Below are 20,419 nucleotides of genomic sequence, written 5' to 3'. Positions count from 1 at the left end.
GGGAAAATGTGTATTACCTTAAAGGACACAAAATTATATCATTTTAGGTGAGAGAAAGAGATAAATTACGGGAGAGAGTGTGAGGGAAATTTTTTTTAAAGATGTGAATCTCACCTCTTAAGAATAAAATGATGTATTTCCTATATAGAGAAATGATGTTATCAAAAAAAAAAAAAAAAATGATGTAAGGTGTGTCATTCCAAATGACACACTTTTTCCCAAAAATATAACATATGTGCGGATATATTTCCTATATAGAGAAAGTAACCCTTCAATATTATCCTTTTATATTTCTAAAAATATATAATCTGTAACTTTAATTTGAATAAAAATAATATTCGCTATTCTATATGATAGAAGTATTAAAAGTGCTCTCTTCAACAACACATATATAAATTAGTAATTTTGAATCCTTTATCTTAATATACTGTTTCATTAAATTAATATTATTTACAATTTGAGAATAAAATTTAAAAATGATTTCTTCTGAAACCAAATTGCAAGTTACAATGTTTAATCATATATATATATATATATAAACAATCAAGTATCTCATTAACAAGTGAATATTCAGAAGTCCCAGGACACGTGGGATCTAAAAGAAGAGAAATCTTTCGCTAAAATATTAATTATTTATTAAAAAAGTACAGAATACAGCTAATTTGAATTCTATACATGCCCTAAATAAAGCATATAGTAGTTCTTTCATTAGATCGCGTGTTATATTTTTTATTTTTTTATACTCGTACAGACTTAGAGGTGACATAGAAAACGGTTGCAATCATTTTATTTTATTTTAGTTTAAATTATATTCTCATTCTTATCAATTGATTCCATTTAGATTTAATGATTCTAATTTTTAATAATATGAATCAATAATCTAGATTGAGTGTAATATTTCATATTCTTACAACGATGTAAGAATATTCTATCCTAAAAAAAATATAAATAATTATTTTACGGTGGTATTTCCGAAAATCACAAAGCTTGACACTGAAATTTTTTTAATTAAAAATTATTACTTTTTTAAAATATTATTATACATAAATTAGGAAATTTTAAAATTATATTTTAAGTACATTTATTTAATTAAATTACCTTTTATTAAAATATTATTAACTTATCGATTTTTATTAAAATTTTCAAATAACAGATAAAAACAATTTTTTTTATTTTTTTTTAAAGTAACAACGGAATTTTGTCATCAGAACGGAGAATATGCTCGAGTTGACAATACATCAATGTTCTAGAAGGCAAAAAAAAAAAGGGACAATAGCATCAATGTATTATCCTTTATACGCCACATGGCTATCCTTCCTGCTTTAACGCGTTGATTAAATAAGTGCAACATGCCTCCCAATCTCCCACGCGAGCACGTTCTACTGTATTTTATTGTTAAGACCGGTTAACACGCGACCACCTTTATTTTCTTTTGAGTAAATGTCTTTTTTGGTCTTCGACAAATTTCAAATTTCACGATGCTCGTTTTAATCTCTAACAAATAAAAAGGCCCATCATGGTTCCTAAGAAATTTAAAATGGACTCGTTTAGTTAAGATCGTGGTCCCTCACAAATTCAAAAAAGACTCATATTAGTCCCTAAAAGAACTAAAATGGGTCCATTTTTAAATTTTTTAGTAACCACGATGGACTTTTTTATTTGTTAAGGACTAAAGCGGATATAATGAAATTTGCTGGGGACCAGAACAGATATTTACTCTTTCCTTTTTTGTTTTAGGTATGACTTTTCTCATTATTATAACCATATTTTTAATCTTATAATTAAAGCTGAACTAAAATAATATAAGCCAGATCATTTCTCGGAATGCCCAATGCCCCCCAATAATTCAACCAAAAAAAAGGTAATATAATCCAATTCAACAGTTATTGATAAATTACAAAGATTTTTAATTGACCAATTACTTATAAACAAAAAATAGTACATGACAAAAGACATAAGATCAACTTGGAATATTAAGAGAGCCTCTTAATTGGGATAAAATATAAGAATTTAATCTGACCGTAGTGTTTATAATTAAAAAATTTATAAGAACAAATCTAAAATAACGCACAACTTATAAGAGTTTAGACAGGTGGTTACGCATCTAATTTTATAGGGTAATAATTTTTTATACAATAGGAGAAAATTAGTATATTCGATAGATTCATGTGTGTAAGTGGAATATATATTTACTGTCAAGTGGAGACCGAAAAAATGTAGAGTGAGAGTCATCTTAAATTTACGTGTGTAAGAGATTATTTATTTTTTATCCAACATAAGAATAATAAAATTCAATTTTATATAAATATTAAAATTTTAATTTAACCACAGAAAAAGTTTTTGTCTATATAATAACCTCAGAGAAGTGCCCCTCTCGCTCCCTGCAACCAACGCAGTGACTCGCTCACTTCTCATGAAAGACACTAACATGGTTGGAGTTGGAGCTCATGTGGTCGTTCTACCATGTCCAGGGATGGGTCACGTGATACCTATGTTGGAGCTCGCCAAGCGCCTAGTACTCCATCACGCCTGTCACGTGACCTTTCTCCACATCACTACCGAAGCTTCTGCCACCCAATTTCGCCTTCTTCACTGCCCAAATCTCCCTAAAGGTCTCCAAGTGGTGGATCTCCCACCCGCCGATCTCTCCGCCGTCATCTCCGACGACACTCCGGTGCTCTCCCACCTCTGCATCAACGTTCGAGAAAGCCTCCGCTGCCTGAAATCCACTCTCATGGAACTCGAGAAGCCCCAATTCCTAATCACCGGAGTATTTTGCTCCCAAGCGTTTGATATCTGCAAGGAACTTTCCATCCCCGCGTACATCCTGTACACGACATCCGCAACCTTTCTTGCCTTCTCTTTGTTGTTTCGAAAGCTTGACGGCGATGTCTCCGGCAAGTTTCTCGACCTTCCCGGTTGCGCACCGCTCAGAACAGAGGACCTACCGCTACCGACCGACGGGGACGAGAAATGGTTTTCCTATCACCTTTGTCGGTTCCCAATGGCTAGTGGGATTTTCATTAATACTTATGAGGATCTCGAACCGGTTCAAATACGTGCCATCCGTGAGAATCCCTTCTATCAACAAATACCAACGCCACCGGTTTATCCAATTGGACCGCTCGTCAAACAAACCGAACCGGTAACCAAAACTGGAGAAGAATGTCTGGCTTGGCTTGACAAGCAACCTTCGGGGTCTGTTCTGTTTGTGGCACTCGGCAGCGGGGGAAATTTGTGTGTGGAGCAGCTCACTGAGTTAGCGTGGGGTCTTGAACTAAGTCAGCAACGATTCTTATGGGTGGTGCGTACCCCAGCTAATACGAGTGGAATGAACACTTATTTCAAGATTGGTGCAGACATGAACGACCCCAAATCATATCTGCCAGAAGATTTTACGGAGAGAACTAGAGACTTAGGTATGGTGGTGCCATCGTGGGCCCCGCAGGTGTTAGTGCTGCGGCACCACTCCACTGGCGCGTTTCTATCTCATTGCGGCTGGAACTCCGTGTTGGAAAGCGTGAGTCATGGTGTGCCCATGATTACGTGGCCTCTTTACGGCGACCAGAGGGTGACTGCGACACTGCTGGCGGAGGATATGGGTGTGGGAATCAAGCCGACAGTGGAGGCAGGGAGGAGGGTGATTGGAAGGAAGGAGATTGAGAGAGTGGTGAGGGCTGTGATGGAAGGTGAAGAAGGGAAGGCCATGAGAGACAGGGCCAAAGTCCTCAAAGAAACTGCTTCCAAAGCTTTGGATAGTGGTGGATCAAGTTTTCAAACACTTGCTGGCGTGGTTAACCACCGGAAGACCATGGGTTAAAAGATTTTGTAATTATCATTGTGAGAACAAACTAGTTTCATCTCCCTTCAAAACTTAATAATGGTTACAATATGTATTTGCTTATGCAGTTATGCTAAAAATGAATTTATCTCTTATTCTAAAAAAATCATTGATCTGGTTCTTTTACTGTTGTGCCCTATTAAATTAAAAATTAACACTATGACCACGAGTTACAATATTTTACTTATTTCCCCCTATTTGATTATTGATCGAGTTATGTACTTGAGTACAAGGGTTGATACTCGAGTATTTTTCGCAAAACAATATATACTCAAGTATATTGGTTGAGTACTCGAGTATTGTTCTTTATTTGAGTTTTTTTCTAGCATTATGTACTCAAGTACATGGATGGGGTACTTTAGTATTCTTTGCAAGTTGGGTTTTTTATTAAACCCTCGTGTCACACATCCCTAACCATTGACTGGGCCAAATAACCTATTATAACATCCACATAATCGATTACATCAGCATACATTAATCGATTATAGAAGTGAATTGAGCCATATAACTTTTTTTATCATGAGATTTTTTGGATCGACCAAACAAGTTTCTATGATCATATGCTCATAATATTTGACTTGACTCTTGAGAAAGGGCTTTGTGCGTATCACAAGGCCTATTTGTGTTACAAAATTTCTAAAATTTTATCATAAAATTTTGGAAGGCCATAACTTTTGATTCGGGTATCCGAATTAGATTCTTTATTTTTAATCCACCTAACTTTTCGAGAGCAATGCATTGGCAATCCCTTGGTCAAATTTTTTTTTCCCAAAAAAAGCTTTTTTGTGCTCCATTTGACATATTTTATCTTTGTGAATGATGTTATTTGAATTGTTACTTTCCAACATTAACAAATAATTCGTTGAGAATTTTTCAACATGTAGATCTCAAAAAGTTACGTGAGAAAAAAAAATTACCCAATTCGAACCCTCGAACAAAAAATTATGGTTTTCCAAAATTGTATGATAAAAACCCATGATACTCAAGTACATGACCCTAATACTCGAGCAATTGGTGTCATGTACTCGAGTATCAGGGTGACCTACTCGAGTATAAACGCATGACGTGTGATTTACTCGAGTATGTTAGTTACGTACTCGAGTACGAGGGCTAGTTAATGATCAAACAGAGACAGATTGATGTTATGTTTTGGAAAAATATCATACATTATTTAAATAGTTTAAAAATGGGGACATAGTGATAATTTTTTTAATTAAGGGCACAATGGTAAAAAAAGCCTCACTAATCTACTTATTTTTTAAAATATTTCTTAATTAATAATATGAGTAAAAAAATTAATAATAATTAAATAAGTTGTTCGGTAGGCAACTGCACTGTTGTTCCCGGTAAATTGATTATGTTTCATTGCTTTGTGAAATGGTGGTTGTTTGGCGGAGGATATTGGTTTACCACGGTTCAGCGTGGCCTCAGATGTTCACGACAATTTCCCTACTATCTGCACTAAACCCTCATTAAATGATTCAAACTTTGCGGAAAGTGAAGATACCTACCCGATTTACGTCATTTTCAGTCAATTTTTTTTTTTTAAATGCATCTCAGTCAATTTTATGGAACCATCTTCACCGTTATCATTTGAATAGTTCAAAGGGTATACAAGTATCAATTTTTTTTTTGATAACATTAAGGGACGAAGCCCCGTACAAATATCATTAGTATATTCATCAACCTATCCAAAAATCAAAGGGTATACACTTGAAAAAAAAATTAAATTAAATAATAATTAAATGATCAAATTAAAGAAATTAGATTAGATAATTTTTATTTTAAAATCGATCCAATTCAAAATACAAACACCCTTGTTGTTAAAATATATAAAAAGCTTTATTCATGTACGTAAGCCGTAACAATACTACTGCTAATTAAATGGTTTGATGGAAAGTTCATATTGGTGTGCAATAAAAATTAATAAATAAAGGAATTAGTATTTTGTGTAGATGATAATTTTATTTCATACACTGATATGGGCCCAAGTGACCCTAGCCCAGATAAAATGGGCAACAACCCAACCCAAAATGCACAACTGACACATGGAAGTCAATTGGTACTTTCTGAGTCAAGTTCTAAAGAACTCTCAGAAGGCCTGTTGAATCTGAATGAAGAAGGAGAATGAGATTCAAGGATGCATGCTGATACAAGAGTTCAAGATGGATCAGTGGAGCTGGAAGCTAGACAGCCCATAGCAGAAAGGAGACCCAGAAGAGTTGTAAGGAAACCAAATCGATTCAATGATGAAGAATTTGTATGTAAGTAGGAATAACTTGATTGTTGTTTGTTGTACTGATTTTACGAATTGCTTGTAGATAATACAGTTACAAGAAGTTGTAACTAGCTTGTTCCCTCTGAATATAAATAGAGGAACAAAGGTTGTAGCTCGGCAGAAAAATAGTGAATAAAAATTACTTGATTCTTCTCTCATCTCTTTCCCTGTTCGTATTCTCTCTCATCTCTTCATCCCTATTCTACGGTAGAACTGTGATTCTATCAACTGGTGCTTTTATTCCTGAACATGGCACCCGACAACCGTGTTCGAACTCTCGACGATAGGGTTGATCAAACCCAATCTGAAATCGACAACCTCAAGAGTCAGATGAACAAACAATTCCTGGAGATCACATGCAAGCTCGATGCGATCTTCGACAACTACAGAGAACATCAACCATCAACCGCTTCTTCTGGTAGCAACCACAACCTGGGTCCCAAGGATTTTCCTGCAACAAAGAACCTGTGTCTCAAGGTTTCGAAGTTTGATGGTTCTTCAGACCCACAAGATTGGATTTATCAGATAAGTCAATTTTTTGAATACTATGACATTGTTGATGAGCAACGACTGAAGATAGCCCCATTCTATTTCTCAGGGAAAGCTTTAGCTTGGTATCGTTGGTTGAACAAGAACACAACCATAGGATCGTGGGAAGGATTTCTACAATCTCTTCAAGTGTGTTTTGGACCTTCTGAGCTCGAAGACTATCAAGGGAAATTGGCTAAGCTAATGCAACTGGGTTCTGTCATGGAGTATCAAGCCTAATTCGAATCTCTCTCTAACAAGGTAAATGGGTTACCTGAATCCTTCTTATTGAGTTGCTTTATCTCAGGCTTAAAACCTCAAATTCAGTATGAGGTTTCCTCTTTTGATCCCCCTACCCTAACCAAAGCCATAGCTCTAGCCAAGATTCAGGAGCTTAAGCTCCAAACCAAACACACTCATCCTAAAATTCACTCTCCCTACCCCCCTTTATTACCTACACCAAACACTCAGACTAAACAATTCAAACCAATACCCAGTGGTGACACCACTATTTCTACCAAAAGTCCTCTTAATCGTTTGACCCAGAGTGAAATCCAAGAGAGGAAAGACAAGAAACTGTGTTTCTATTGTGGTGATAAATACTTCATGGGCCATAAATGCACAGCTTCTATTCATGTTTTAATTGTACCGGATGATGAGCAACTTGACCCTGAGGATATTGACTCTATGAATGTAACGCTCAGCCGCTTCAAGAATCAATGACTATCCCCACATACTAACACGAGACTTTTCAGTGTGCTTTTTCCTATCTCGCACACTTCCCGGGAAAACTTCCCAGGAGGTCACTCATCCCAGAATTGCTCCAAGTCAAGCACGCTTAACTGTGGAGTTCTTTCGTTCTGGGCTAACGAAAAGCAGATGCATCTTGTTAGCATAGGTAGTACCAATTAATTCTTATAAGCTATCCCAAACTATGCAGTCTCACACCTGCACAACCTTTGGAATTCCTCTCTTTCGGGTGTCGATTCGATTCATTCATGCATGTAACCCCCCGCTGGAAGGCTGTCAGGAGCCGCTCCTTGTCCGTGCCTCTTTGCACCGGCGATCACTCCCCGCCCTCGTCAGCGCTCGGGATGTTACAATGAACACACCACAAGAAACCACAGATGAACCTGACCCTACACCTCAGATCAGCCTTCATGCCTTATCTGGCTTTAGTGTACCTCAAACTCTTCGCTTCAATTGCCATATTGGCAAGTCTGAATTATCCTTATTGGTTGATGGGGGAAGCACCCACAACTTTGTCCAACCAAGAGTGGTTTCTACCCTTCGTTTACCACTGGTGACTGACAAGCAGTTTGATGTCATGGTGGGAAATGGACAAACAATGAAGTGTGAGGGATTTTGTCCAGCTGTTCCAGTTCAGATTCAAAAGCATGTTTTTCTGGTTGATTTTTATATCTTGCCTATTCAAGGGGCAGATATGGTGTTAGGAGTTCAACGGTTGCAGATTTTGGGACCTATAGTGTTGGATTACACTCACCTTACAATGCAATTTTCTTGGCAAGGAGAGACAATTAAATTGCAAGGTGATAAACACATTGGTCCTATTTCTTTGAACCAATTCAGAAAAATCCAACATACAGGCCAGATTGCATCACTCTACCAACTCGCTTTGTTGAGTTCTAGTTCTCCTCAAGAAGAGCCAGCTATCGCTCCTCCTGTCCAGAACTTGCTGGAAGAGTTTGACACCATCTTCCAAGAGCCACATGAGTTACCTCCTCATAGGCAATTGGATCATGAAATCCATTTAGAGCCTAACTCAGCTCCGGTCAATGTTAGACCGTATAGATATCCTCATTTCCAAAAGGGAGAAATAGAAAGGCAGGTTCAACAGTTGCTTGAATCTGGGTTCATTAGGAACAGTACCAGCCCATTTTTATCTCCAGTTTTGCTGGTTAAGAAGAAGGATGGTACATGGAGGTTTTGCATCGATTATAGAGCTCTCAATAATATCACAATCCGTGATAGATTTCCCATACCCACTGCAGATGAGTTAATGGATGAACTAGGTGGTTCTCAGATATTTTCTAAGTTGGATTTGAGGGCAGGATACCACCAGCTGCGAGTACACCCAGCTGACATACAGAAGACAACTTTTAGGACTCATCAAGGTCATTATGAGTTCCTTGTGATGCCATTTGGGTTGACCAACGCACCTGCCACCTTCCAAGCTACTATGAACTTAATTCTCCAACCTTTTCTTCGTAAGTTTGTGGTTGTATTTTTTGATGATATTTTAATTTACAGCTCTTCATTAGAACAACATTTAGAGCATTTGAAATTGGTGCTGACTTGATTGAAAGAAAATCAGTTTTTGGTGAAAAGGAGTAAGTGTGCATTTGCCCAAACAGAGGTTGAATATTTAGGCCATGTAGTGTCAGTGCAAGGAGTTAGTATGGATTCTAACAAGGTACAAGCTATGGTAGATTGGCCACCTCCAAAAAATATTAAACAACTCAGAGGATTTTTGGGCCTCACCGGGTATTATAGGCGTTTTGTGTGCAACTATGCATCAATAGCTGCCCCATTAACAGACTTACTGAAGACTAACTCTTTTGTCTGGTCCAATAAAGCTCATACAACTTTTATTAGTCTCAAAACAGCCATGACTTCTGCCCCTGTCTTGAGTTTACCGAATTTTTCTATGGAGTTTATAGTAGAAACTGATGCTTCAGATTTGGGAATTGGGGCTGTCCTTCTCCAAAGTGAACATCCCATTGCCTATTTCAGCAAGAAGTTATCATTGAGAATGCAAAAGAGCTCAGCCTATGTGAGGGAGTTGTATGCCATCACTGAATCTGTCAAGAAATGGAGGCAATATCTCTTGGGGCGGATATTCACTATAAGGACAGATCAAAAGAGCTTAAGGAGCTTGCTGGATCAGGTTATTCAGACACCTGAACCGCAATATTATTTAGCCAAGCTTTTGGGATTTCAATATTCCATAGTTTACAAACCGGGTAAGGAAAACAGGGTGGCTGATGCCCTTTCTAGGTACCCTACTATGTCTTTAATGACTCTGGCAGTAGTGCATTTTGATATTCTAGAAGATTTTAAAAAAAGAAAATCAGCACAGGCCATTTTTTCAGCAATTACATCAGAAGCTAGTTGCTGAACCAGAACTCTGTTCTGATTATGAGGTTCGGGAAGGTCTGTTATTGCACAAAGGCAAGCTTCTCTTGGATCCAACTTTTCCCTTGATCCCACAAGTGCTTCAGGAAAATCACTCCACTTTAACTAGTGGCCATACAGGTATTCAGAAAACTTTGTCCAGTACCACTGCAAGTTTTATATGGCCTGGAATGTCCAAATCTGTTAAGGAGTTTGTTAACTCTTGTCTGACTTGTCAACAAATGAAATACCAAACTCGAAGCCTTGCTGGTCTTTTACAGCCTATACCTGTACCTGAACAAATTTGGGAAGATCTCTCCCTTGATTTCATAGTTGGCTTACCACTGTCACATGGCTATACTTCAATCCTAGTGGTTGTGGACAGGCTGTCCAAGCAAGCTCACTTTGGTGCTCTACCAAAGAGGTACTCAACAACTAAGGTAGTTGATCTTTTCACTCATATGATTTGTAAACTGCATGGTATTCCTAGATCCTTAATTTCAGATAGAGATCCTATCTTTCTCAGTAGATTCTGGACAGAATTATTTGAACTCAGTGGCACTAATTTGAGAAGAACAACAACCTACCATCCTCAATCAGATGGTAAGTCAGAAGTAGTCAACAGGGTCCTAGAACAGTACCTCAGGTGCTTTGTAGCAAATAACCCCAAAAAATGGTCTAATATCTTGCATTGGGCTGAATATTGCTACAACACTTCCTACCATACTTCAGCTGGCATGACACCTTTTAAGGTGGTATATGGCTGTGATCCTCCATCCATTCTGCACTATATATCCTCTACTGCTGAATTAGAAGATGTGGATAAATGGTTGGAAAATTGGCAGATTATTCTGTTTCAATTGAAGGAGAACTTGCTTCATTCTCAGCAAGTCATGCGAGATCAAGCTAACAAACATCGCAGGGATGTCCAATATAAAGCTGGAGACTTAGTATGGGTATGGCTGCAACCATATAGACAAGTTTCAGTAGCCAACAGGACCTCCAATAAGCTGTCCAAAAGGTATTTTGGACCATTTCCAATTCTGAAACGTGTAGGTAGGGTGGCATATAAGTTGAGTTTACCACTTATTGCCAAGATACACCATACATTCCATGTATCCTTACTTAAGCCATTTAAGGGTGAACAGCCTATTTCCCCATTACCACTGCCAGAAATTTTTCAAGGTGGACTACCTATTTTAGAGCCTCAACAAATTCTGTCTACTCACATACAGCAAACAGGGGATTCTCACATTAAACAGGTGCAAGTACTGTGGGCAGGCATGCTAGGTGAATGTGTCACATGGGAACCTTGGGAGGAGTTTTCCAAGCAGTTTCCATCCTTCAACCTTGAGGACAAGGTTGATTTTAATAGGGGAGGTGTTTATATGGGCCCAAGTGACCCAAGGCCCAGATAAAATGGGCAACAACCCAACCCAAAATGCACAACCAACAGATGGAAGTCAATTGGTACTTTCTGAGTCAAGTTCTAGAGAACTCTCAGAAGACCTGTTAAATCTGAATGGAGAAGGAGAAGGAGATTCAAGGATGCATGCTGATACAAGAGTTCAAGATGTATCAGTGGAGCTGGAAGCTAGACAGCCCATAGCAGAAAGGAGACCCAGAAGAGTTGTAAGGAAACCAAATCGATTCAATGATGAAGAATTTGTATGTAAGTAGGAATAGCTTGATTGTTGTTTGCTGTACTGATTTTACGAATTGCTTGTAGATAATACAGTTACAAGAAGTTGTAACTAACTTGTTCCCTCTAAATATAAATAGAGGAACAAAGATTGTAGCTCGGCAAAAAAATAGTGAATAAAAATTACTTGATTCTTCTCTCATCTCTTTCCCTATTGTCTCTCATCTCTTCATCCCTATTCTACGGTGGAACTATGATTCTATCATACACACACATAAAATATGTAAATCTCATATTTTTTTTTCTTTTATATTTTTATGTACGTATAAAAAATAAAATTATCTCTATATCATGAGAAATATTAATCTCATTAATAAATAAATGATAACATTAATTTGTGTAGAGTTGAGTAGGTAAAATGTAAATGAAAACATTTTTTTAGAGTTGACTATGTAAATTAATGGAGGCGGGTGCAAACTAAACGGACATCACCTGAATGCAATAAAACATGTAAAAAAAGACTCTATTCTATAAACTATAAATGGGATAGAAACTTGAGCAAGATAAAAAAAATAAATGTCTAAGAAATATACCTTGAAAATAATTATTTATGCCACTCAAAATTGGTAGATTTAATCAAATCTACGTATCTAATATAATTTAAAAAAATGGTTATTACTTCAAAATCTTAGAATGTTGTTATCTGAAACAGAAATGGAGGGCACATACATGAATTCGTCGACCACATTGGGCGAGGAGGCCAAACTTCACACGAATCAAGCTTCGTCACAGACGAGAAAGAAAATATACTCAAATAATCTCATTCGAGAATCGAATCTCATTACCTGTTATTTTATTTTTCAAATCATAGAATGTTACATTAGAAGTGTGCATGACAACTATTTTATTTCCTAACATTGTTTCTGAAAAAAATTAATTCTTTTCTATTTCTGTGCCTTGAAGCAGTTGTCATGCGCACCCTAAATAACTGAGAAAAGAGGGAAAATGGCAAAAAAACGGAGAGAGAAAGCCAAAAACGAAACTTCAATCTTATTCAACTAAACTCTTTCTGATTACACAACTTCCATTTGTACTATTAATTTGTGGTGCTTTAGGTCTCACGTGATCCTTTCATTCATAAGGTGCTATTTGAACAGAAAATTATTTTTTATTTCTGCTCTTTTCTTATTAGTTGTATAATACTATAATTTTAATTGATCTGGACTACCAAGTTAATTGTAATAGGTGTCAGCTTAAAAAAAAAAAAAAAAGAGAGTAATAGGTGTCAATCCCTCCTGTTTTAAACGAGGCAACTGAATAAAAGACACATCGCATGCCTCCCACGCGAACCCCGTGTCTGTATTTTTATTGTTGTAACACTCGACCACCTTCTTCTTTTTTTGTTACAATTTTTTTGTAATTGTACATATATCTATTATTATTTTTACATTACTCTTATTTAAATAAAAACAAAAATACATATTTTAACTCGTATTTTATTTTTCACAAATAAAAATAAATATTATGTAAATTTTCAATGTACAGATATCAACTTTTTTTTAATTAACCATGATAAAAATTTGTCTCTATATATAAGAACCTATTATGCAAGAACTCATTCGCTCACCTTTCATTACACATACAACAACCATGGTGGGGAACGTTGTGCCTGAAATCCCGAAGCCTCACGTGGTCGTTCTCCCAAGTCCAGGAATGGGTCACGTGATACCCATGTTGGAGCTGGCCAAGCGCCTCGTCCTCCACCATGCCTGTCATGTGACTTTCATTCACATCACCACTGAAGCTTCTGCCACCGAAACTCACCTGCTTCACTCCTCCAAACACCTCCCTCTTGGCCTCAATGTCATCGATCTCCCAACCGCTGATATCTCAGCCGTAATCTCCGACGACACTCCAACGTTCTCCCGCCTATGCATCAACATACGGGAAAACCTCTCCTTCTTGAAATCAACTCTCACGAAACTCCAAAATCCTCAATCTTTAATCACTGACATGTTTTGCACCCAAGCGTTTGATATCTGCAGGGAACTTTCTATACCTGCATACATTCTATGCACTACCTCCGCCGTCTTTCTTGCAGCCTCGTTGTTCTGTTTAGAGATTGATTGTGACGTTTCTAGCGAGTTTCTTCACCTTCCGGGTTGCGCACCGCTCAGAACCGAGGATTTGCCGTTCACCAACGATGGCGACTTTGAATGGCATTCTTATCACATTTGTCGAATGCCAATGGCTGCTGGTATTTTCGTTAATACGTGGGAGGATCTTGAACCTATTCCGGTTCGAGCTATTCGAGAACATCCTTTCTACCAGCGGATTCGCACGCCGCCGGTTTACTCAATTGGACCGCTTGTGAAAGAAACCGAACCGGTAACCAAAACCGGAGAAGAATGTTTGGCTTGGCTTGACAAGCAACCTTCGGGATCTGTTCTGTTTGTGGCACTCGGCAGCGGGGGAAATCTGTGTATGGAACAGCTCACTGAGTTAGCATGGGGTCTTGAACTGAGTCAACAACGATTCTTATGGGTGGTGCGTACACCAACCGATGTTAGTAAGATTGGTGCAAACGTGAACGACCCCAAATCATATCTGCCAGAAGGGTTTATGGAGAGAACTAAAGAGTTGGGGATGGTGGTGCCGTCGTGGGCTCCACAGGTGTTGGTGCTGCGTCACCATTCTACTGGGGTGTTTCTATCTCACTGTGGCTGGAACTCTGTGTTGGAGAGCGTGAGTCATGGAGTGCCTATGATAACATGGCCACTTTACTCCGACCAGAGGGTGAACGCAACATTAATGGCGGAGGATATTGGTGTGGCTATCAAGCTAGCGGGGGAGCCAGGGAGGAAGGTGATCGGAAGGAAGGAGATTGAAAGAGTGGTGAGGGCTGCAATGGAAGGTGAAGAAGGGAAGATGATGAGAGGCAAGGTCAAAAACATTAAAATAAGTGCATCCAAAGCATTGGATGGTGGTGCTGGTGCGTCATGTTTTGAAACACTTGCTGACATAGTTGACCAGTGGAAGACCATGGGTTAAAAGATTTTGTCATTATCATTGTGACATCAAGTTAGCGTCATCTTCCTTAAAAATTTAATGATGGTTGCAACTTGTTTTTCCTTATGCTAAAAATAAATTCTTCACTTATTGTAAGAGTGATCACGAATATGCTTAGTTTTTAAAATAATTATTTAATTAACAATAAAAATAAAAAAGTTAGATGTAATAAATAAATTGTTTTAAAAAAGACAAAAAAAAATCTTAAAACATTATTTTAGTATTTTTCTTAAAATATGGAAATAATACTTTTTTATAAATAAAAATTTAAAAAAAAAAAACGACGAATGTACTTTTTTAAAACCATACGCCAATTGCTTCCTCATACCTCATCTTGCTTTTTTAATTATACTTGCACAGAACAGAGGTGGTGACCGAGAAAATGTAGATAATTATTTTAGGATAGTACTATCCCGGAAATCCCCAGCGCTGCTAATTAATTTTTTTTTAAAATTATACCTTGCATGTTTTTGTGTTTAAATATTGTTATACATAACTTAAGAAAATTATTAAAATATAATAAAAATGTAATTTATTTAATTAAACTACCTTTTATTTATTTTTTATTCATTTATAAATTTTTTACTTGTTAATATATTCAAGATAAAATTAAAAAATACTAATAATTTATTACTTTTTTAAAATAAAAGATAAAAAATAACTTTTTGAAAAAGTAAATAAATAAATAAGAAACAAAGGAGGAACATTTAATGATTCTGAAGGCCGCATTGTGTCACTAGAACGAGAATGTGCTCGGGCTGACAATAACATTAATGCATTATCCTTTGTTTAATCCCTCGTGCTTTAACGGCTCAACTAAATAAGGGCGCACATGCATGATGCATCCCACGGCACCGCCATGACTCGGATCTGGATTTGTTTATGTTAAAAAACACATGATACACTCAAGAGGAATTATAATCATATAAAATTAATTAATTATAATAAAAAAAAGAGAAAAAATATATTAAAATAAGTAGTTACAAAATCGTAATCATATATTTACCTTTATATAATAATAATTTTTCTATATGATCATGTCATATTTTTTTTATTTTTTTTACATGAGATGATCTAGTTTCCTGTATTTTATATTTTTTTTATAAGCTGAATTTTATTACTTTTATAGTTGAGACCAGGGGTGAAAGTTGGGCTGAGCCAAATTTTGTCCCGAAAAATCCAAGCTTACACAAATTTTTTTAAATTGGTCTGACTCAAGCTTAGCACGAGTCTAACTGTTAGCCTGATTTGACTTGTTTATAAAAAAATAAATGGTCTGGCTTAGCTTGTTAATGTGTGACTTCCAAGCAGAATCATGAATCAACTTTACAAAATACTCATATTCTATTGCTAAACCAAAAATCATAATTTCAACGTCCAAACAGAATCATGAATCACAACAAAACTCATCACAATCTGCATTTAAGTCACTTTCAAAAGTAAAATGCGCAAACTAAATAACATGTATTTCATCTGATCCAACAAATAAATCCATACTATGTAAATTTAAATAACTCCATGAATCCAACAATCAGATCATGATGCTTGTAGTAAGTATAACATCTCCCAAAAATCTTTTAATATATTCATATACACAATCTAACATGTTGAGATGTCGGTTTCTCTTACAAAAGAAATAAATTCAGATTTCTATTAAAATATAATCGAATATAATTAAGTTATAAATAATTGCAATTGGTTAAATTTATATCTTTTGTTTTTTCTTCAAGGAATACTTATTCTATTTTATTTTATTTAAAATAAATAGTACAATATAGGTCGGCCTGTAAGCTTATAGGCCAGACCTTGTGAAAGTGGGCATACGACCTATTTATTAAACAAGTTTTTTCAAGGCTCAAACCCGACCTATTTTATGAAATGTATACTAGGTCAAGTCTGGCCTGACGTAGGCCGAACCGTATGCCCCTATAAACCGGTCTAACTCAATTTCACCCCTAGTTGAGACGAGTTAACACCGGACCAATTTTTTTATTTTTACAAATTGTCTCATTCTTTTAACTATTTTTAATCTTATAATTAAAGTTTTATTAAATTACTAATAGACAATTCAATAGTAATTGATAGATTACAATTTCAAATGGTTTTTACCTAATCAATTACTTGTAAACAAAAAAGTAGTAAAGGAGAAAAGACAAAAGTTGAACTTGATAAATAGTAATAGAGATAGTAATAGATAAATTAATAACCTCGTGTTTTTTTTAATATGATTATATCACAAGGTGGGATACTATATAAGAACGGAATATTATAGTAATGTTTATAATAGCAAAAACTTATGTAAAAACGTAAAATAACTTAAAAGCCCTTTTTTTAAAAAAAATTGTTTGTTTACGTAAAAGTATTTTCATTTTAAAAAAAGTATTTGGACTTAAATTTAAAATAAGGGATAAATATTTATTATTTTAAAAGACACAAGATTGTGTGATTTTAAGTAAAATTATTGTGTTTGGATGATTTTTACTTTCTCTCTCCTCCAAAATACTCTCATTTTCTCCCTTTTTTAATTTTGTAAAAAGGAGAAAATATAAAAAAATCACTAAATATATATCAAAATATAATAATTTCTCTTAAAACGATACAAGCTTATATCATCTAAAATGATAAATATTTTTTCTTTAAAATAAATACAGAAAAAGTTATAAAATAGTTGTTTCTAAGCCAAGATTCTTTATTTATGAAAAAAGTCAAAATATGATTTTTTATTTAAAAGTATTTTTTAATAACTGCAATGGCGCACTTGTGATCAAGTGCACAATAGTAGGTCCGCCATTGGTCAGATAACCCATCAATTCTAGTAAAAAAGAAACGACAATGTGCAGCACCAACAGTATGTGCACTTAAAAGGGTCACCATTTTCTCTTTTGTTATGCTTTTTTTAGCAAAAAATAAAGCTGAATTATAAAGTGAAGAAAAATAATAATGACGGCCAGATATACATAAGCCAATATGACCGCAAGTCCCAGTTATGCGTTATAGTGACAAAAAAATAATTGCTTTAATAAGCCAATAGCTAGCATAAGCCAATATGCATTAAAGTGACCGAAATTTTTTTTTTGTTTGCACTTACTGTCAGTTACAACTAAGTAGGCTCGACCCTGGTTAGATCCAAGGATTTGATTTACTGAATGAGTAATAGATTTGATTATGAGAAACACAACTTATTGGAGAGGTTAAAATCCAAAATTGAATTAATTAGACTAAATAAGATTTTGGACAACGGATTGTATATACTAGAGAAAAAGGGTATGTGAGCACGACGATTTACTACAGTCATTGGAGTCGCGGCAAAAGCTTAAAAAAATCCCAAATGTTCTACGCCCTTAAACAAGGTAGTAAACTTCCCTCAAAAACTCTGTCTGATTGTGCATTGCATTTGGCTGACGTTGCATTGTTCCGCTCAGAACCTCCTTTTAAATTTTCATTAATCACTCTATCAAATATCAAGGGCTATTTCGTACGTGACTATTTCCACACATGCCCTTTCTTTCTAGCTTAACTCATCATCAGTGTAAGTGTGAAAGAGATAGAGAATATGCGCGTCAAACACGACGGTGCAGCAAACTACCATGGTGTCATGTTAACACTCCTTCATTGCTTTCTTTATCCAAGTTTAGGAAATGAGGTTAACGTCATCTGCGCGATTCTTCACCTTTTTCATTCTCTGCGATCTATTTTCTTTGTCTTCCCTTATTCTTTTGCTTTTTCCAGGCCGATCTTCTCCTCTCGAAAATCAATGCAACCACCGTGGATAATGCCTCATTTGCAAGATCCAACGAGGATAACATCCCTAACATGATTGATTTGGATGCCTAGCTTTTCTCACTTTTTCTTTCTACTTACGCATTTCTAAATTTCTTTTGTTTAATTTGGATGCCAAAACTCGTTGGATCGTGTTTTGAGGTATGACTATGCTATGCAATATGAATCTTGGAAGATGCTGTTTAATTGGAGTTTCATTTAACTTCTACTCTAGATGCGCTGCACGATTTTTCTCTCTGTCTCTTTTCTTTTGTGGTTGATTTGGTGGTTTATATATATATATATATATGCTGTGTATTGTGGATAGCTGCTGTTAGGAAGTGAATTTGCATTCTACTTGCTCGATGAAATGCATGTGTGATTCGGTATATATTGAGTATCATATCTAAATGATTTCACTTGGAGTTTTGAATATGAGCGTGGAGGTTGGAATGCATAAAATGGAATGCATAAAACTTGAGAAACTTTGCTCCTAATAACTATTGTTTTTCATTATTTGTTGGAAAATAATTGGAAGAACACATAGATATAGTCAGATCGAAGAAGCAAGCAGGGAGGTTGAATTGACTTGGGATGATTACAAAAGAAAGGAAGCTACACATAGATTAGGGTTTGTCTTCGTGTGGACTCCTTTTCTATAAAATAATAATAATTCCATATATAAATTTAGCATTAAAAAACATTATACGGGATGAAGCCCATTAACGTGTTTAAAATTACAACAGATCAGCATTAATAGTAAATTACTTTTCCTTGTCTTTTTTCTGTGAAGGTTGTGAACGAAACTCTTCTGCTGGGAAATGTTGAGGTTCCTTCATAGGAAGGCTCTCAAAGATGTTCAATTCAAAGGTGAGTATAAGAATAGTATCATTATTTGTTTATATTTTTGGTTGAAAGATCACAAATAACTTTTTGTGGAAAGACAAAAATAAATAAATAAATAGAAAAAGTTCGTTTAGGTGTCAAAGTAAAGGGGAAAGTTGCCAGAAATCCAAGGCCTTTTGAGTATTGAAAATGTGTGTTTGAGGTTTATTGGTTAAACATTTATTAGTGCTTGATGTTATTAAATTTTATATACTTTTAAGTTCTTTTATGGTGATTTTGCTGAATATGCATCATAATTCCATGCAAACTAAATATTCAATCTTTGACTTGACGAAATGTTTTTATTTGAAGGCTTTAATATGCAAGCAATAGAGCGTGAGCTTTAAGTCACTGTCCAAGTCCACAAAGTATGTTCAGAATATGAGCGTTAAATGGAAGAGTATGTGCTACCTTTAAAATCAGTTTCTTCTAAAATCTGAATCCTTTAGAGTGACTAGATGGATTTCCTGATTGAATCTATGAGCATATGTTTGATAAAACACGTTGATGGCTAGGACTTTTGAAAGCCCCTCGTCTTTGAAATATGTAAGGATCTAATAATTTAATTATTTCACCTTCTGTAAATTGAAATGTGGATTAAAAAGATGTTGAACAAGGAAAACTTTTAAGTATTTGTATGCAAAATTTGCTTCTCTTATATTTTCTCTATATGATTCGAACTTAATCAACATCAACAACACTTTTATCCTAAATTAATTAGGGTCGGTGGATGATTCGAACTTAATAGATAAGAAAATATGAATTGATTTTCTAATTATCCTGGCATAAAAGTTTTAATGATATCCACAGGTAGATGTTATTACCAGTGTTTTTGAGGGAGTGTCCAAGAAGATTTTCATTCCTTTGATTGTTGTTGGTCAGCAAGTGCAAGCATTGAGTGAGAGATTTTGAATTTTTTCAACGAGAAAAGAGTTATACTTTGTAATTGGTATGGCACATCACATCACCATTGGATCAAAGAGAGAGAATGTTAAAAAGTGTTTGAAGAGAGAGAAAATGTTAATCTAATGATGATTATATAGGTAGTAAGTTGGTAGTAGAAAATTTTAGTAGTAAGAATATCCCTCCTCACTTCTATATTAGAGCTTTGCTCACAAGCTCATTTAATTATTGCTATTAATTTTAGGGAGATAAATGGCCAAGGAGATCACCATTCACCATGTTAAAGGAGGAAGCAGAGATGAAGCTAAACACACTTCACGCTAGGCTCTGTTTACTAACACTCTTCACACTGACCATGATTATATAAAAAATACCATGT

At 35.6% G+C, this 20,419-nt stretch overlaps 2 protein-coding genes across 2 annotated transcripts; both read left to right on the top strand.

Moving 5' to 3' along the window:
- The first annotated feature begins 2,428 nt into the window (after nt 1-2,428).
- LOC133305806 (anthocyanidin 3-O-glucosyltransferase 5-like) lies at nt 2,429-3,820 on the top strand. Its single transcript, XM_061506043.1, has one exon. It carries the CDS (start codon nt 2,429-2,431, stop codon nt 3,818-3,820), a length of 1,392 nt encoding a protein of 463 aa, XP_061362027.1.
- A 9,254-nt stretch (nt 3,821-13,074) lies between these two features.
- LOC133305805 (anthocyanidin 3-O-glucosyltransferase 5-like) lies at nt 13,075-14,475 on the top strand. Its single transcript, XM_061506042.1, has one exon. It carries the CDS (start codon nt 13,075-13,077, stop codon nt 14,473-14,475), a length of 1,401 nt encoding a protein of 466 aa, XP_061362026.1.
- Nucleotides 14,476-20,419: the final 5,944 nt, after the last annotated feature.

This window comes from Gastrolobium bilobum, unplaced genomic scaffold (genome assembly GCF_033153095.1).
Source record: "Gastrolobium bilobum isolate Gb01-03AN ecotype WA unplaced genomic scaffold, APGP_CSIRO_Gbil_v1 utg34786, whole genome shotgun sequence".
In the NCBI taxonomy this organism is placed as follows: domain Eukaryota; kingdom Viridiplantae; phylum Streptophyta; class Magnoliopsida; order Fabales; family Fabaceae; genus Gastrolobium; species Gastrolobium bilobum.
Note: the sequence above shows the minus strand (reverse complement) of the source record. Positions and strands in the feature narration are given on the sequence as shown.